The sequence below is a fragment of the Benincasa hispida genome, chromosome 7, assembly GCF_027475165.1.
Source record: "Benincasa hispida cultivar pf3 chromosome 7, pf3_genome.v1.1, whole genome shotgun sequence".
NCBI classification, from domain to species: Eukaryota; Viridiplantae; Streptophyta; class Magnoliopsida; order Cucurbitales; family Cucurbitaceae; genus Benincasa; species Benincasa hispida.
The window spans coordinates 52,892,021-52,911,505 of NC_143484.1; the positions used below are offsets into that span (position 1 = coordinate 52,892,021).

Below are 19,485 nucleotides of genomic sequence, written 5' to 3' on the forward strand. Positions count from 1 at the left end.
TTACCAAGTATTTCATGTGTGTACTTAGCTAAAAATAAATAATTCTAATGTAAATTGATTATGAAATTTTGATATGTAAGTTCGTTGTAGCATAAAATTAAATCTATATATGGAATATAATAATAACATTAAGAAAAGGTCATTATATGTTAAAGATAGCATTAATAAAAAGTTGTTATATGATAAAGATAGCACTAAAAGAAGGTTTTTATATGGAAAATATAGCATTACGAACAAGCTATTATTCATTAACGATAGCTTTAATAACCAAGGCTATAAAATGTTTTTATAACAATGTATATATGCTATATCTTCTTACTCTATTATAACATTCGTTAAAGTTATACAAAAACGTTATGAAAGGTCTTAGATTTTTAATAGCATGGGCTGTCAGGACCTTCGAAAAAGGTTATAAAAGATCTATCATAGCTTTTTTTCATTAGCTATCGTATCCGTTATTTCTTGTAGTGTTGTATATGAGATACAATTAATATAATGTATGGAGATACATTATAATATAAAGTTTATATTGAACGAGATTCAAAAATTAATTTTATTATATAAGAGTATTTATATTTGAACAAGATTTAAATATTAAATTAATATGAATAAGATTCATATTATGAAAGAATTAATATAATGTATATAGATACATTGTATTATAAAGTTAATTTTAAATAAGATTCAAAATTAAGCTATATAAGATGAGAGAATAATATATTTGAATAATATTTAAATATTAAATAATAGGAATGAGATTCATATTAAAATAATAGTTTATAAAAGAAAAATACATTTGAATATGACTCATATCAGATATTAATAAAACATATGATTTAATTAATTAAGAATTATTTAATTTAAATTAAATAAATTAAATATTAACTCCCCTACAGGGAGTTAAGTGAGTTGGGGGAGTTAACTCCCCTCATATAAGTGCAGAAGAGTTCTACCGTTCAAAAAAGAAGAGGAAAAATAGTTCTTTTTGAAAAAAAAAAAAAAAATCAATTCTCTCTAATCTCTTATCACTAAAAAGTTGCAGAAATTTTTTTTTCTGCATAAACTTTTTCTTCTTCCCCTAATTTTCTAAAAGGGTTCAAACCTTTTTCTTGTCGAAGAATAGCGGGAAGACTTGTAGTGTCCAAATTCTTTGAGATCCATGAAGAAGTTGTTAAGATCGTGATCAGCAAGATTTTGGAGAAGTTTTAAGAAGATTCTTCAAAGATAGTATTTTTTTTCTCTTTGTAAATTTCACTTAAATTCACGTTGCACAAGAAAAGTTTATTCTTGTTTTCTCTCTCTCTATTTTTAATTTTCAAATGCAATTTACAATGGCACCGATATTCATATGGTTCCACTTTGGGATTTGATCCTTTCAATAATCAAATAAACATGTGAAATATACTTATATTGAATTTTAGATAAAATTTAGCAAATAGTGTGAAAGTATTTATATATTCTTTGTCATATAAAATTATGTGATTTTAATATTGTTTTTATAAATTTGTCAATTTGAGCATAGTGTTCAATTAACCATAATGAGTTGACCTAGTGGTAAATAAAAGGCATGATCTTGATAAAGTACTTGGTCTATTTGAGATTATTCATTTTAATCGTAATCAAAGATGTTTTCTTGTCTCATTTCTTTTCCGAATAAATCGCTCCTAAAGTTGCAACTCTTCTTTTAACATGGGATGGACATATATATCGTGTTTATGAATTTTCTTGACACCTAAATGTTGAAATTAAATGAATAGTAAGTATTTTTATCGACTTAAGTGATTAGTTTTGATCTTCTTCTCTTCTTTAATTTTTATCTACTTATGTAGAAAGAATTATGTAATAATTTTTCTAGGCCACTCTAGTAATATTTTGAAAAAGATACTTTGTTTTAGCAATTTTGGAGTTGCTTTTAAATGAAAATAAAACTTCAAAGTTAGAGACTGAAGTACAAAATTGCGGTGAGATGTTGCTTAAATCCTAAATAATAATAAAAAAACATAATAAAAACATCAAGTCGTTGTAATATAGTGGTAAGTATTCCTACTTGTCACGTAGGTGACTCGAGTTTGATCCCTGGCCATGGCGAAGTTTTTTATTCATGCACAAAAGGCAAAGCAAACATATTTAAAATATCTAAACTATCATCAATTGTTTGTTCTAGTATAGTGGTGAGTACTCTTGCTCGTCATATGGGTGACTTGGAAAATGTCAAAAAGAAATTATTATTTTTGTGAGAGGGAACAAAGCAAAAAATATGAATCCAAATTTAAAGGATATGTTGTGTTTTCATTATCTCTATATTTTATTCGATCGATCTCTATATCTTTTCTCAAGATTCTCCACCGTTTTCTATTATTTTATTTTCAGTCGTAACATCGTGTTTTTTGTGTATTTCTTCTTTCTGTGTCAATCGTAGATGAATCAGTGGAGCATTATCGACCATGTTAGAAGCAAATGGAACGAAACCACTTTAGAGTTTGGTTTTTCTTTACCTAGAATCCTTCGATTTCGTTACAATAATTGATTGTATTTTTAGTGATATTAATATTTTGGTGTTCTTCTCTATGAGAGATCTTCTTGATGATTGTTTATCTTCTTCAAGTATAAAGTATGTGATGTATATTGGAAGTGGAAATCTACTCTGTTTGGAACCCTGTTGTTGTCTTTCTAACACGAACGTCTGGCCCTCGTGAAAAGAATTTGGTTTTCTCGATTTGCCTAATATATAAATACATAAAACTTCTCTAAAACTTGCAATAATTGAGGTTCAAGTTAGGGTTGTGAAGGGACATCCTTAAGCCATTTAAAGTTAGGGTTCTCACATTAACACTTTATTTAACAATTTTTCAAATATAGACAATTTTTCAAAAGAGTTCTGCAATTCAAAAAAGAAGAGGAAGAAAAGTTCTTTTTGAGAAAAAAAAAAATCAGTTCTCTCTAATGTCTTATCACTAAAAAGTAGTTACGGAGAAAAATTTTCTCTACATAAACTTCTTCTTCTTCCCAAATCTTCCAAAAAAGTTCCCACAAATCTTTTCCTTGTCGGAGAATAGTGGGAAGACTTAGCGGTGGTGTCCAAATTCATTGAGATCCATGAAAAAGTTTTTGAGATCGTGATCACAACAAGATTTTGGAGAAGTTTGAAGAAGAGTCTTCAAAGTTAGTATTTTCTTCTCTTTGTAAATTTCACTTAAAAGCATGTTGTACATTAAAAGTTTATTTTGTTTTTCTATATTTTCAAATCGAATTACGATGGTACGGGCGTTCATATGCTTCTGCATTGGGATTCGATCCCTTCATTAATCAAATAAACATGTGAAATCTACTTGTATTGTATTTAGATAAAATTTAGCAAATAATGCGAAAGTATTTATATATTCTTTGTCACATAAAATTGTGTGCTTTTAATATTGTTTTTATAAATTTACCAATTTGAGCATAGTGTTCAATTAACCTTAATGAGTTGACCTAGTGCTAAATAGAAGGCATGACCTTGGTAAAGGTCTTGATTCATTTGAGATTGTTCATTTTAATTGTAATCAAATATATTTTCTTGTCTCTCATTTCTTTTCCAAATAAATCGCTCCTAAAACTACAACTCTTCTTTTAACGTGGGGTGGGCATAGATATCATGCTTAGAGTTTTCTTGACAACTAAATGTTGAAATTAAATGAATAGTAAATATTTTCATTTAACTTGAGTGACCAGTTTTCATCTTCCTCTCTTCTTTCATCTTTATCTACTTATGTAGGAAAAAATTTACGTAATAATTTTTATGGACCACTCTAGTAATATTTTGAAGGAAAAATAATTTAGCTCTAGTAATATTTTGAAGGAAAAATAAATTATTTTAGTAATTTTGGAGTTGCTTTAAATAAAAATAAAACTTCAAATTTAGAAACTAGTAACAAATAATTAAAAAAAACGTAAGTAAAACATCTAAGTCATTTCAGTATAGTGGTAAGTATTCCCGTCTGTCGTGCGGATGACCCGAATTCGATCCTCCACAATGGTGAATTTGTTTTTTACGCACAACAAGCAAAACAAATAGCTTCTTGTAGTATAGTGGTGAGTACTTCCACTTGTTAGGTAGGCAACCTAGGTTTGATCCTTGCCAATGGCGAAAATTTTATCATTTTTCCCCAAAAATCTCATGCAATGTGGAGGGTAACAAAGTGAAATATATAAATCCAGATTTAAAGGATTTATTGAGTTTTCATTTATCTCTTTATTTTGTTTGATAGATCTCTTTATATTTTCAGTCATAGTGTCGTGTTTTTTACGTTTCTTCTTTATGTATCAATCATAGATAAATAAGTGGAGTATTGTGGGCCACATTAAAAGCAGTGAAACGGAACAGCTTTAGAGTTTGATTTTCCTTATCTTGAATCTTTCGATTTCGTTTCTATAATTGGTTTTATGTTTAGTGATTAGTAATATTCTGGTGTTGTTCTTTCCTATGAGAGATCCTCTAGATGATTATTTATTTTCTTCAAGTATAAAGCATGCAATGTATATTGGTAGCGGGAATCTATTCTGTTTGGAACTCTGTTGTTTTCATTCTGACACGGTCACCTAACTCTTGTGAAAAGAATTTGGTTTTCTCGATTTGGCCTGATATATAAACACAAAAAACTTCTCAAAAGCTTGTAATAATTGAGGTTCAAGTTAGGGTTGGGAAGGGATGTCCTTTAGCCATTTAAAGTTAGGGTTCTTACGTTAATACTTTATTTAACGAATTTTCAGATATAGGCAATTTTACATCCCTAACTACAACGGCAGAATGGTATTTGAACCATTTTTTTTCCCTTCAGTTCTCTATTTAAAATGTTATATGAATGCAAAAATAGTAATTATCTGATTTGAATTTCTTAACAATAGGACAATAGTTTGTTAAGGTCGTTATGAGTTTATGAGTTAATCTTTGACATATTGAAGGTATGGGCCTATATTTTTGAAGTTGGGTGTTAAGTTAAGTTGGTCTTTGTTATGTCAAATGCAATTATGGTTGGATTGTCACAAATGTTGGAGTCAATTTATGTGCACTGCAACAAATATCAAAGGACAACTGCCATGTTGAAACTTTAAAAGTTACTTGATATCTTTGGTAGCCAACAGTTCTAGACTCAACATGTAACTTTGACGGTATCTAGGTTTATAGCGTGCCTTTTCAACCGTCAAGTTGATACCTAGGTCATAGGCTCAATTAATTTGATTTGGGTTCTTTTTGACATTTAGGTCAAATTAAGTCTATTTTTGGGTTCAATTGGACTTTAACCAAATAATAATGTCAAATTGGACCAAGATTAATTTTATTCAATCCAACAATCATGATGAAAACATGTGGAATTCGTCAATTTATGACTTCAATTTGACACGTGTCAACTTTTAATTAGTATCAAATTCAATTATTTGTAATTTTATCATTAATTTGGTAAATGGCGTGTCAATGTAGATGTCAAATCTCATTTTTATGAAAATATTGATAAATTATTGATGTTGATGGATATTTTTGAAAAAATTATATAAAAAATAATAGTTTACAAAATATTTAAATGAATAAATAAATATTTTACAACATTTAAAATGCTTGTCTTTTATATTATATTTACATTGGTGATATTTTGTTGTTTATTTTATATGTTTCACGAAATTTTTTACAATATTAAGAGGACGTTTGGCCCCGTGAGTGGATATAATAAGTCTGAAATTAATATAATAAAGTTAAGAAGTTTGTATTTAAAGTGTAGAGCTATAATATGAAGCTTCTAATAATCATAAAAAGTAGATTAAGAGAGGAAAATAAAAAGTAGAAATAGATGGAAAATGAAGTTCTTTTGATAAATATAAAAAGTAGGAAAAGATGAAAAGATGAAATTATTCAATAAATGTGCAAACTTTAATAGTTTTTACTATTGAAGCTTAGTTGTTTACATCAAGATTTAAAATATCGATATCGACAGAAATATCAAAGTCTTCATCTTATCGAAATTTCAATGAGAATATCATCAATTTTAATGGATATTTTTGAAAAAAATCAAAAAAATAAATTTAAATTAGTGAATAAATATTTTATTATTTTCAACTATTTATATTATATTTATATTAGTGACTTTTTATGCTTATTTTGTTGTGTTTCGTGGATTTTTATACATTGTGATGGAAATATGAATTCACCCCTCATGACGATGTCGAATCCATAAAAATATAAAAATATCGATAAAAAATATTAACATATCGATAGAAATTTCAAACTATAATTTACACCAACTTAAAAAATTGGTGCGCCAAACGCTCTGATAAAAATCTCAATTCTCATTTCATATCAATGAAAATGTGGATAAATTTAATACCACAATTTTATATTGTTTGGAGTGGTGATTCCTATTCCCCATTAAGAGTGGGTCCTGACATGGCAAAGGAAAAAAAAATTGTGAAGCTCATCATTGCTTCCATCTGTAAGATCCAAGAAACGAGCCTCAACAATTAATTAACTACGAGAGGTCTTTATCACTATGGGCCAATGCGTCACCTAATCTTATCCACTTGACTTTAAAAAAATTGACATTTTTCTATTGAGAGTACAAAAAAAAAAAGGATTGAATTGGAACTTTTGAAATGGGTATTCCCAGTAATGTCATCTCTGTTGCTTAGAATATAGAATCCAATCTTCAAAACAGTCACCATCTGGAAAGCGATATAAAGATGTTAGATTACATTTTCAAATGGCCAATTTCATTACTGAACACACAAACTAATTAAGATTTGTATTCAATTGCTTAATCTGATGTCATAACCAATGATAGGATTACCAAACTTTTCCCCACATTTCTTACAACTTATGTGGGTTTTCCTCTACCAAATTGAATGAGAGGAGAGAAAGAAATGAGAGAAATTCAATATATTTGTGATGGCTGCTTTTTACAAATTTGCATTGATGTTTCTGCTGGCTTCAACATATACATAGCAGCAACTGTCCTACAAAACCATCTGCTTTTCACTGAGACCTTACCTTATTTAGCTCTGCTTACAAAATGAAAGGAGATTCACACTTCTCCCATCACTCCAGCAAAGAAATAAAGAGAAGTCAAAATATGGAGAATGTGATCCAAAACAAAAAGGGAGGAGGGGATGAAATAAAATGTGGGATCGAAATGAAGAGATAAGGAACCACAACTGCTGAAATCCATCAACTACATACAGAGATACACCGCATCGGGAACAGCTTAAGACTACTCGGAAAATTGGTAATTGTCGAGTTTTGAAGCAGCATGGTTATCCAAAAACCATGCCAACTTTCCTTTCCTTGGCTGTACCAACCTCGCAGGTAGGAGGGGGCAGTCTGCTCCTATATCATCGATGGCCAAATGTACGGTCTCTGCTTTGTTTTCACCTGTTACAACAATTGCCACATTTGATGCAGAGTTGATCACAGGCAATGTGAAGGTGATTCTCTCTGGAGGAGGTTTTGGAGAATCGGTTATGAAAGTAACCCATTCATCTTTCTCCTCAAGCACCGAGTGATCGGGGAATAATGAGGCAACATGGCCGTCAGAACCCATTCCAAGTAGTATGAGGTCAAACTTGGGACTGTCACTCACATCAGACACACTAACGATCCGGGATTTAACTAACTGTCGAATGACAAACTTGTACTCATCGGCAGCTTCCTCAGCTGACACTGAATCATTGATCGAGTGTACATGACTGGGAACAATTGGCACCTAGTGATACAAACAGAACATATCATCAATATAGCTAGAATGATTCAAATCGCGAGGATCAAAGTTAAAAATACCATGTTCTGGAGTTGAGTGCAATTGCTAAATAAAAAAGAGTTGAAAATGGATGACATCACATCACACACACAGTTTTGCCACTTTGGAAGAGAGTTGTATTCATCTATGCTGACTAGTACAGTTTTGGTTGGAAAATTGCCATATGGTAGAGATTACATACAATAAATCTAACAAATGTTCACTAACTATACGACATGGGAAGATGGAGTATGAAGAACGAATCATGGAAAAACTTTTACGCTGAGATGCTTTGAATGCCAGTCCCAAAGAAAGTTCCCTACAGGACATGATTGCAATCTAGTATAGCAAACAAAAACAACAAAAATGCCATCCCTTGGATGCTTCATGATTAGAGTTCATGGAACCATTTATGCTTTCAAAGGGAAGAACAGGGTACAAGGATGGATTTTCAATGTCATTTCCTCCCTATGTTAGTCCAACAAAAGTGAGATTTTGAGCTGAAGACCAAAAATCCTGTCATGATGAACGAGTTTGGTGATACATAATGAAATTGCAACTATATCTTTCCTAGAAAAAAAAGTGGCCAAACCGAGTATTTCAACTAGTTAAGGTACTATATACCGAAAAGTTAGAAGTTCAAATCCTAATCCTAAAAGTTGTGTATTTCAACTAGTTGAGTCATTATATGCCAAAAGGTTAGAAGTTCGAGTCCCTACCCTAAATGTAGTTGAATTCAAGAAGAAGAAGGATATAAATATATATATAAGGGACCAATTTGTCCGTAGAAGTTGAGAAAGGAAGCTACTCTATGTTGAGTTGTTGAATGAACAGTATTCTATATTTTAAAATGATGATTCCAGAACAATACAGAGCAGATCTATCAATTCATCATTCATGTATATAGAACTTCTAAGACCAAATTAGTTCCTTGTTTGGTCATTAAAGTGGCAACTAATAGCCCAAGGATTAAAATAAACTAAGCATTGTACGATACAATTACTTTGTTAAAATCCATGAAGAGATCCAGAATTTAGCAAACATAGTATTCAAGGAAAAGAAGACAAGGAATGATTCCTTTGTAGTTTTAGTTCCTCTAAGCTTTCAAAGTACCAAGTAAGGAGAAAAAAAGGGTTCAAAAGAGATGAAGGCAACCATCAATTACAAGAAAAAGAGACATTATTACAAACCTTGGAAAGAAGGTTATCCTTTGCAAGCTTATAATTGCTGTCGGCATGGCTTTTTGCAACAACACGTTCATCAGCCCAAAATATATACCACTTGGCCCAGTCGACAGTCTTGTTGTAAGGAGCTTCACAGAGCTTTCTGTTATCCATCGACCAAAAATTATAGGAAGAAACCAAAATTTTCAAACCCTCATTGAAACCAGAGAAGGAAACAAAATCATCCATACCCCATTAAGCTAATTAGAGAACCACCAGATAACGCAATAGAAAATACCCCACGTTCTTTCACAGATGCCTCTGATAATTCAGCAACATAGTCAGCTAAATCAGTACTTAGCTCCTCCAAACTTTCATGGATCCTCACCTCTCTGTCTTTATGATCCCCACATAAAGCCATAATTCACAAAGCTACAAGTCCTGCTCAAAAGAAGATGAACAAAACTGACTGATTCAACGCTAAATTTTACACCATCCCTTAAAATTTCAAGAGATTATCAATGAAGGAAGAGCTTCCTAGTTCTTCCCACTTACAGCTAGTGGACATTGAACTAAATTTTGGGGCATTACAAAAACTGCATCGCATGAGGTTGAAGAATCTACAGCTTCCAATGGATTTTATTAGATATGGAAATTCAAGACATACAGATCAAGAAACATTCACAAACCATGTGACACTATCACATGAACAGCAACATGCAGGAAGCTTTAATTAGACTGGAATTTCGTTTATTGGGAGGATCGATAACAGAAACCCTCGATTTGGGCCGATGGCCATGAAGCAAATGGAGTATCAAAAACAAAAACAAACCCATACCCAGATCATAAAAAATCAAAACAAACAACCCCATCACAGAAGAAAACCGAAGAAACAGAAATGATTAGAAAAAGAAATAGTTAGATGATGGTTTAAGGTTTTGATGAAACTGCAGCAAATAGCAGTGACAAACAGAAAAAGGGAAAAATAAGAGGTAGAGAAATTTACTCACAGAGATTAGAGGAGAAAAATGGAAGGGGTTGCAGTTGCAGGGAAGGGAGAAACCGAAGAAGGTGGAAGACGAGCATCGGCACGAAACTAATATATAATAATAAGGTAATGTGAGAATACTCTGCAATCCATGTTAATTTACCGATTATAATAAATGGGAAAAACCTCACAAGAAGTTGAGACAGAGGAATTTACCTTCTAGGCTTCCACGTGCAGCCAATGATCGTGACGCAAAAACCCACACAAAGCAACACCACCTCTTTTTTCCCTTATTTTTCCCCCTGTTTTCCAATTCCACTGTTTCTCTGTTACAGATGGAAAAATCTCATTCACTTTCTCTCTTTAACAGAATAGGAAGAAGAAGATCCCTTTATCTTCCTAGATCAACTGCAAGTACATTGAGAGGAAAGAAAAATGGCAATGGGTTTGTTGTTTGGCAAAGAAACAATGTTTAATTACCCAAAAATTATATTGGAAACTATTTGTCTGTCCTTTACTTAAAGAGGGGACTCTTAGAATGCAAATTAGCCAAACAAGTGGACAAATTCAATGCTGACAAATGTACCAATTGGTGGATCTGTCTTGCAACAGTGCAACAATGGCAGAATATTTTTAACTCTACAGGTACTTAAGTAGTGGGGGATTTAACTCCATCTGCCATTTCCATGTATTTTGCTGCTTTTTTCTTTACTGGTCTTTACAAAAAACCCCTTCCTCTTCTTCTGAAATTGCTTTCTGGTTGTCCCCCAAAGCCAAAACCAAGCTCATTACTTTTCTTTTTTTTTTTTTATTCAAAATATTAAAGTCCTCTGTTAAGAACAGGGGATAGATAATACTATATACACGTCCCTAACAAACACACCCAAAGGTTGTACTGTTTCATTAGACAAAGGTAGGCTAAAAAGTAAAAACAACCTGTAAATGATACATGTAACCTATGAAGCACAGATACAAATACAGTTACACGATACAAATACGGTGATCAATTTCTAAAAAACTAAGATACGGATACATTATTTTTATATATATATTGAATATATATTTCTAAAAAAATGAGGATACTGATACATTGAAGATATATTTTATTTTTCTTAAAAAAATCTATGATATAGATAAATTTAGCATACAAGTTAATAACAATAGCACAAAATAGAATACAAACACTAAAATACAATACAAAAAAAGCAACACCTAAGATGTTGAAGTACAATAGTTAATAAAATGTAATAGGAAAATGACTCATATTATAAAGAAGAAGATTAGAGGGAGAAGCATGAAGATAACGAAAAACTTCTTCATTGAATTGTTGAAGATATTCAAATGGTTTATATTTTAATGAATTTTGTGGGTACTCAAATGTGAAGACGAATATTAGATGATTCTAGGATTTGGTCTTTTATTTATTTTTTTTCCTTTTAGTTTTGGACTCGAGTAGTGAACTTTTTAAATAGGTTGTCTAGTTTTAGATTGAGAAATATTAGATGAGTTGCTTGTCTTTTTTCTTTAAAAAAGTTACGCGTAGAAATAGATACGTCAAATCGCGTGTCAGATACGTATCTGGAAAATATTTTGAAGTATCGATATCCGATACGTGTCTGATGCGAATTCTTTGCCTCACATGAAGTATTTGTGCTTCATAGCATGTAACACTTCCAAGTTCAGGTTTCAAATTAGGATTTGAAATCTAGATTTGACACCTGTAATGGTCCCAACATTGGTCTGCATCCCTTGGGATTAGGCCACGTTATCTATTTGTTTGTCTTAAACTGCTTCTAAGAGTGAAAACTATCCCTATAAGTCAACATGGATCATTTCAGTATATTTTGTTCTCACTCACATGTTTTTTAGTAAATTTTCCTAGATGTCACCCAACATAAAATTACTTAAAGATCTTAATATTTAAATCTTTCTAACCATATTTTCATATCATGTGTTTCTTATACCATGTGTAACGCCCTAGACCCATGATTCGCATTTCGAATCTTGGGCTTAAAGTATTAGCATACAAATCCCAATTAACATGTCAAGATGATTGACGAGGCTAAGACAAACTAAAAATGGAGTTGATTTTGCAAAAAAAGGTTTTGCTAAAATTAGAGGCAAAGTCAAGTAGTTAATGGGATTTTCAAGATTTGAAGCTATTCGTTGGGTGTGTATATATGCTAACTTTATGTCAGCTTTCAAAGTGTTGGCATTGAAGAAAATATTGTGAGGCATCATTTTCTGGAGTTTCGGCCATCTCCACCATCAAAAGAAAGAAGATATATGAATTATTATAAAGAGGGAAATTGGAATCTGTTGGTGTCAAAATCAAGAAAATAAATAGTGGTAAAAGCCAAAGACGGGTTACTTTTACGTAAGAAAATTGTCCAAAAATAACCCTCCTAACTTTTCACATTATAAAACTAACACCCTTTCTAAAAAAAACTCGTTCAAAGGGTTATTTTAGACAATTTTCCTTCTATTTAGCTTTGCTCAACTTATTGAAAGTGAAACCCCACATCACCCCAAATCAAACTCACCCTGCCTCATTTCGAGTAACCTTTAGCATTACCAAAGATTTACATTCAAAACTCTTATGTTTGAGTTTAATTTTTTATTTTTTCAATTAAATTATAGCAAAATCTATCCGTGATAGATTTGTAGATATAGCAAAATTTACGAGTGATAGACTTCTACCAACAATATGGTCTATCATCAAACTCAAATTTTTCTTACGAGAAAATTGCTCAAATTAGAAAATACATCAAACTCAATTCTTAAATTCATATTGAATTGTGCCAATGGACTTCAAATTATTATTGTTATTAGAGGATGATAACCTACAATACTATCAACATCCTCACATATTATTAAAAGAAGAGAAAAAGGAAAAAGAGGGAGGGAAAATAATAGCATTTTTCTAAGCCAACTTTTGACATTTTTTTAAAAAGTTTCCTCCGTCATCTCCTTCCTTTTCCCCAACTCCCAATTCTTATTTTCTATATTTTTTTTAATAAATATAATATTTAATTTTTCTTATGTTTCATAAATATATTACAAGTAGATCTTAACTTCTGATATACAGCTTAAATGAATTGAATTTCCTTGTTAAGCCATCATTACCAATTTGAATTGACTGCTTAATATTGAATTAGAGTGTTGTTCCTATTCTCATTAATAAGCCATAATGATTAGAAACAATATTTAATTATACAATGAATGAGGGTATACAAATGTTCATGTCCCAATATCTTAAACACCTTGAAAAATCAATACAAATTAAACCTTAATTAAAGACTGCTTAGACTACGTGATCAATCTATGTTCTATATACATATATTAAGGGAGAAAAATAAGAATAAAATTAAGGGCATTATCAAATTATACTTCTAAGCTTGAGGTTGTATTAATTAAAACTCTGAACTAATAATTGTTATCAATTTAAATCCTAAAATTTCGTAATTGTATCTATATCGTTCTTTAGATTTTGTTCAACGAATATGTGTGAAACTTAAATTTGAGTCAAATAAACTCCTGAACTTTTATAAGCTAATCAATCTAGACGTTGTGTTACGATTACCTTAGAAAATCATCAATGCATTAAATCGTAAACATGTGTAGTATCTTCAAATGTCAATTTTAAAAAATTGATTATTAGAGTAAATGCATGGACGATTCTCAAAGAAAACTATGACTAAGAGTCTAAATTTATTCATTTAAAAAGATCAAAGAGTTTAATTGATACAATTATAAGTTTCACACGATGTTTTTTATTTTTTTCAAAACAAACGTAATGGAGAGTGTAAACTGATATGCTGACAAAAGTTTAGAGTTTAAATGATACAATTATTCGTTTATGATTTAAAATGATACAACCTCTAAAGTTTATGAATATAAATTGATGATATTTTAAATAATTGTTCAAATTGGAATCCAGTTTCTGAATTCGCTACATATCATATATATGAAAACATGAAATACAGCTATATTTTTATTGAATCCCTTGTCTTCAAAATTCTATTTTTATATTCTCTATTAAACAAGTCATTAGAGTTTAAATTGATACAATTATTAGTTTATGGTTTAAACTAATACAATCTCCAAAGTGTATGAATATAAGGGCATGTTTGGAAAATATTTCCAAGTATTTAATTGAGAAAATAAGTCATTTTTTAAAAAAAAATTGAGTATTTAGCAACTACTCAAAATAACTTTTCAAATGTAATTTAATTGGTTGTTATCAAAAGTATTTAGATAAAAATATTTAAAAAATAATACTTTTTTCTTTAGTGAATCAAATTGATCCTAATATATTTTCTAAAATTAAAATCCCAAACAATAATAAGGTGACATAAATTCCATAATAATTGTGGCAATGTGCAGTGAAAAATGAAAGCTTTGTGGGGTTTGCTGACTCAAAGCTTTGAATTTCTAAACATAGGGAGCTAAGCCTATTGCTTCCCAACTGCCCAACAAAGCTTTGAATTTGGGTGGCATAGCAATTGCCATTGGCAGCCACATTCATTTATATATATATATATATTTATATAATATTATTTTGATCCTATAAAATTTATTTCATCGCATTTGTTGACCATTTTATTTTTTAAAATTAAGTTTATATACATTATTTCAATTTCGTTAGCGATCTTTCATGGTTTAAAAAAAGTCAATTTTTGAGAAATAAAAAAAAGTAACCTTTGAAAATTTGTTTTTGTTTTTGAAATTTGACTAAGAATTTAACCTTGATACTTAACAAAGATGCAAATTAGGATAAGAAACCTGAATAAAATAGGTTTAATTTCTAAAAACAAAAATAAAAAAAAAACCAAATTGTTACTAAACATGAACTAATTTTTCCTTCTCCCTTCTTAGCATTATCTTGCCAATCATTTATTTATTATTAATTATTTTTTTTTAGATTTTCTGTTTTTTCATATAGTTGCTTGTAGATTTGAAGCATCAGCTCTAGCATAATTAATTAGTTAATTAACTAATCATGGTTGTTTCTATAATCTCAATTATTGAAGAGAATCTTTTCTTTCTTTTTGTCATTTTCCTTTTAATATATCATAATAAATAATTTAATTACCAAGCTTCACATTCTCCAATGCAATTCTAAATCAACTATATGTTATATGTATTATATATGATAAAGTTACTTTCTTTAATGAAATACTAACAAAACACGTTGCCAAAAAAAGCCTAGCTCAATTAGGCATCTATAGCACTAACGACCACGAAGTTGGAGTTTCAAATCTATATAATTTTAAAAAAATTTGTTGGTAACTGTACTTCTAGAAAAATCAACTAAAAAATGAAGTAAATCAGTGTTTGATAAATTTTTAGCTTAAATTTAAAGAATTAGGTTATAGTATTTGGTAAATAAATACAAAAAAGAAAATTCTTGTTTTAGATATACTAACTTAAATAGACTTACTATTAACTTTTTTTTTTGTAATTTATAATTTAAATAATTTTTAGAATGATAAATTTTGCTTATTCTAGATCAGTTTTCAAATATTAAGGGAAGTAACTTTGTTTATTTTTTTTCTTTTAAAAAAATCAATATGGTATAATCTTCTTTAAAAATGGATGTATTCAACTTATGAAAATTAGAAGATAGACTAGATATATAAAATACATCTTATTTTTAAAGGATGCAACTAAAAATTAAATATTAATAAAAAAAACTTTATCACTCTGCTTTTAAAATAGGTGTGAAATAAGTGTGTTTTAAAAAGTGATTTAACTAGGTTTAATCTAAATTTGTTTTACCAAACACAAAAAACGATTTTTTTTTAATCACTTATATCCCTTCCAAAAGTAATCCCGAATGCACCATAAAATACATCCAACGAAGTTGCCTTGGCTTAGCCTAAAAGAAAGAAAAAAAGATGTTTAGAATGAGAATTATGTAGACGGAGTGAAAGCAATGAAAAATCAAAGTTTTTTTTTTTTTTTTTCTAAACTAAAAAGGATGAAAAATCAAAATAATAAATGTATATTTAGATGAATAAAATCGATTGACAATGTCTCCCCATTAGTGAGTGTTCTACACACTTTGGCTTGATGACAAAATTACGTATTTCATAAATGCGATAACTTTTCTTATTAGTAACGCCAAAGAAATTCCTCCCTTTTAGTTGTCTTTTATTTAAAATATTATATTAAAAATTTTTCTCTCTATAATTAATAATATACCTTTATTTAATGTTTCAAGAACTTTAGCTAAAATTACAAACCTTATAATTTAAATTATAGAACAAAAAATTATATACTTATCTCTCATTTTTCATACCAACTTTTATAACCCAAAAAACAAACTAACTAAAAATGAAATCTCTTTTTGGATCGTTTATTTTGTGAGAGTGTATATAATTGAATCTTTAGATGTCCAAAATTATAGACATATAAAATTATAGATGTTCGACATCTCTAGGCATTGGTTTGCTAAATCGACATACAAGAAGATTGTATCATGGGTTCTCATCCCATTTCCTCCGGCACGGAAGTGGAACGGGCGAAATTACGTGAGAGAAAGAACCTCTTTACAGAAATGGGCTTGCAAGGTTTGACAGCTATATGGAATGAGAATGGGACCCAAAGGAAGACATCTCTAACCCTATAGCACTGGTTCCAAGGTTCACTGACTATATAGTGTGCATCTTTCGATGAAACCGAGCTCTTTTCCTACCGATGGGATAGGCGGAAGCTAAACCTGAGGGGACCGAGGGCTCCTCTTTCTGCTTTCAGATTACCATGTTTGTTTTGTAGAAACATTTTTGTAAACATCTGAAAATATTTTGATAACTATGTTTATTTCATTGTCGTGAATGTCTTAAATTTACTTAATGTTTCAAGGAGCCGTTATAATTTAATATAATTTAAACTTATATAATATATTTCTTTTTGTCTATTTGAAGTTCTTTTTAAATTAATACAATTTATACTATTTTATAAATTATTTTTCTCAACAAAATTATATATCATAATTTAAGATTTTTTATCAAATAAATATTAATTTAAGATTAAATTTGAATATCTTGCTTAAAAATGTATAGAACTACAATATTAAAAAAAAAAATATGTATATGGTTGACAATATTTATTTTAATTGTATAATGACAAATTGAGAGTGATATGTACACATACTACACACAAATATATAAGAAAAGAGTAAGGACAAAAAAGTAAACTAGAGATGCCCTCAACTAAAAAAATCTAGAAAACCTATTTTTTAAGAGAGCATCCAAAATTTTTGAGATGCCCTCCAAAAGGGCATCCTAGGATGTTTGAGGATCTCCAGATGTTTAAGTATCTTACAATACTGTAAAACAAATGTAATAATCTAAATGTTTACTCCAAAAAATTTAGAATGTCCATGAAACAAATATTAAAATATTCATAATTTTATTTGGAAAAAAAGTCCTAAAAACCACATTCAATAACTTTTTATTATTATTATTATTTGTTAATAATGTGTTTCACAAGGGTGGGTTAAGTATATCTAAATAAATACCAACGGCGCTCATCAATCTTGGCCTCTATCTTTGACAAATTTGATAAGTTTTGAGTTATTTGCATAAGTAATGATGACCATTTAAAATGGTTTTAATAAATATTCAAAACGTGGATGAGGTTATTGTTCTTATTCTCCACTAATTGGTGAAACCTATAATAGCCAATCCAATCGTATTCTCCATAATTGGTTGAACTATAATGCATCCACACACACCATCATTAATCATTAAAATAATAATAAAATGAATCATAATAAATAATAATAACCCACACAAATTGAATTCTATGAAAGAAAAATTTCCATCAATTTCCATGTTTGCTTCTTCAAATTGAATTCTACATTGCTATTCGTTTAGACAATCTATTACTAATTTGGATTTTCGAACTAATTTTGAATATTATTTTTGTTTCTATATTTTTAACTTTAGGTTATTTGAATCTTTATACGTTCAAAATAACTATTTTAGTCTCTATACTTTTCCTTAAAAAAAAGTACATTTTGATCCTTTAAAAAGTGAAATGAAAATGAATGGAAACAAATATATATATATATAAACCAAAAATAGTATTGAAACCTTTAATCTAATCTTGATGTTGTCCAATTTTTTCTTTTAAACTTTTAGGCTATCTGTATTGAAAATTAGTTTAATCGTAATGAAATTTCATTGATAAATCAATTATAATGAACCACACTTGCAAACAAAATTAGATTGCTTTTGATCACGTTTCCTTAGAATTATGAATTTGTCACATTTACTACTATTGTTACTATAACCATTTAGAATCAAACAATAACGATAATAGTAAATATAACAAATTCATAATTCTCATGTTATAACAGTAACAATAACAATAACCGTAATGAGGTTACAGTAACAATAATTTTCATATTTGAATCAATTTAGACTCTTCATTACAATTACCTTTGAAAATCATCCATGCATTAATTCTCAAACACATGCAAGCTTCTTCAAATATCAATTTTACAAAATGGAAGATTAGAACAAATACATGAGCAATTCCCGAAATATTTTTTTACTAGGAATCTAAATTGATTCATTTATGAATGGGTTTAGTTGATATAATTATAAGTTTCACATAAGACTTTTCAAAACCAAATGTAATGGAGGCATAACTTGATATACTTAAAAACAGTCCAGATTTAAATTGATATAATTATTCGTTTAGAGTTTAAATTGAAACAATCTCTAAAGTTTAGGGCCATAAATTGATATTTTCCCACAATTTTAGTACAAAAATATCATACTTCATTTGTTTAACTAGAAATTTGTCAATGGACTCCACTATATTTTTAAAAGAATAAGGACATGGCAAACAATAGATGGATGAAGTGTGAATAAATTTCCATCCATTTCCATGTTTGCTTCTTCAAATTGAGTGGCTCAAATAATATATTACTAATTTTGACTTTCTAACTAATTTTAAATATTGTTTTGGTTTACTTTTTAACTTTAGTTTATTTGAATCTCTATACGTTCAAAATGGTCATTTTAGTTTTTATGCTTTTAAAAAATTGTGCATTTTGATTCCTTAAAAAATAGAATAAAACCGATAATGAAAGAACCAAAACAGTCACTCTCTAAAGTACATGAACAAAAAGAATGAACTAAAACTAAAAGGATAGGAACCAAAAAGTAGTATTGCATCCTTCAAACTAATCCTAATGTGCTCCAATTTTTCCTAATCCAAATGTTGTCCAATTTTTCTTTTAAACTTCTGGTAGCGAGCCTTGTATTTTGAGTCTCCTTGATTTGCATCTCTTTAGAACTAACTACACTGTTAAGATTGTGTTAATCTAACGACAAGTTTCATCTAAAAGGACAATCTGTTTTATCTATTACCTATTTTTCCTCCTATGTTCTGCAGTTATCTTGTTGAAAATTTTCTACTTTCTTTTTCCCCAAAACCTCTTGAGTTTCATGAGGAGCAAAATGGCAGAAGAGGAAAGTTATTTGGTGGCATTGAGTGGATAAAGACGAACAAGTTGTCATATAAGAATCCCACTGCCACACGGAAGGAAAACGTG

The 19,485-nt window shown here is 29.5% G+C and overlaps 1 protein-coding gene across 3 annotated transcripts; it reads right to left on the reverse strand.

Moving 5' to 3' along the window:
* Positions 1–6,889: 6,889 nt before the first annotated feature.
* PGL1 (6-phosphogluconolactonase 1) lies at positions 6,890–10,380 on the reverse strand. Of its 3 annotated transcripts, XM_090315803.1 has the most exons (6): positions 10,128–10,380; positions 9,934–10,053; positions 9,479–9,543; positions 9,175–9,364; positions 8,951–9,086; positions 6,890–7,727 (listed from the first exon to the last, which is right to left on the reverse strand). In XM_090315803.1, exons 4-6 carry the CDS (start codon positions 9,342–9,344, stop codon positions 7,236–7,238), a joined length of 798 nt encoding a protein of 265 aa, XP_090171929.1. In that variant the 5' UTR covers positions 9,345–9,364; positions 9,479–9,543; positions 9,934–10,053; positions 10,128–10,380; the 3' UTR covers positions 6,890–7,235. The 3 variants fall into 3 exon arrangements, with proteins under 3 accessions (XP_090171929.1, XP_038893110.1, XP_038893109.1); XM_039037182.2 differs by lacking the exon at positions 9,479–9,543 and having other exon boundaries at positions 9,934–10,019; positions 10,128–10,379; XM_039037181.2 differs by lacking the exon at positions 9,479–9,543 and having other exon boundaries at positions 10,128–10,379.
* Positions 10,381–19,485: the final 9,105 nt, after the last annotated feature.

Bases quoted from the DNA above. Each gene is read 5' to 3' on its own strand.
- PGL1 (XM_090315803.1), bottom strand. From the start codon at position 9,344: ATGGCTTTATGTGGGGATCATAAAGACAGAGAGGTGAGGATCCATGAA. The intron at 9,087-9,174 runs GTATGGATGATT...GATGGATAACAG, and splicing joins TCTCTAATTAGCTTAATGGG to AAAGCTCTGTGAAGCTCCTT. The intron at 7,728-8,950 runs GTTTGTAATAAT...TTGTATCACTAG, and splicing joins AGGATAACCTTCTTTCCAAG to GTGCCAATTGTTCCCAGTCA.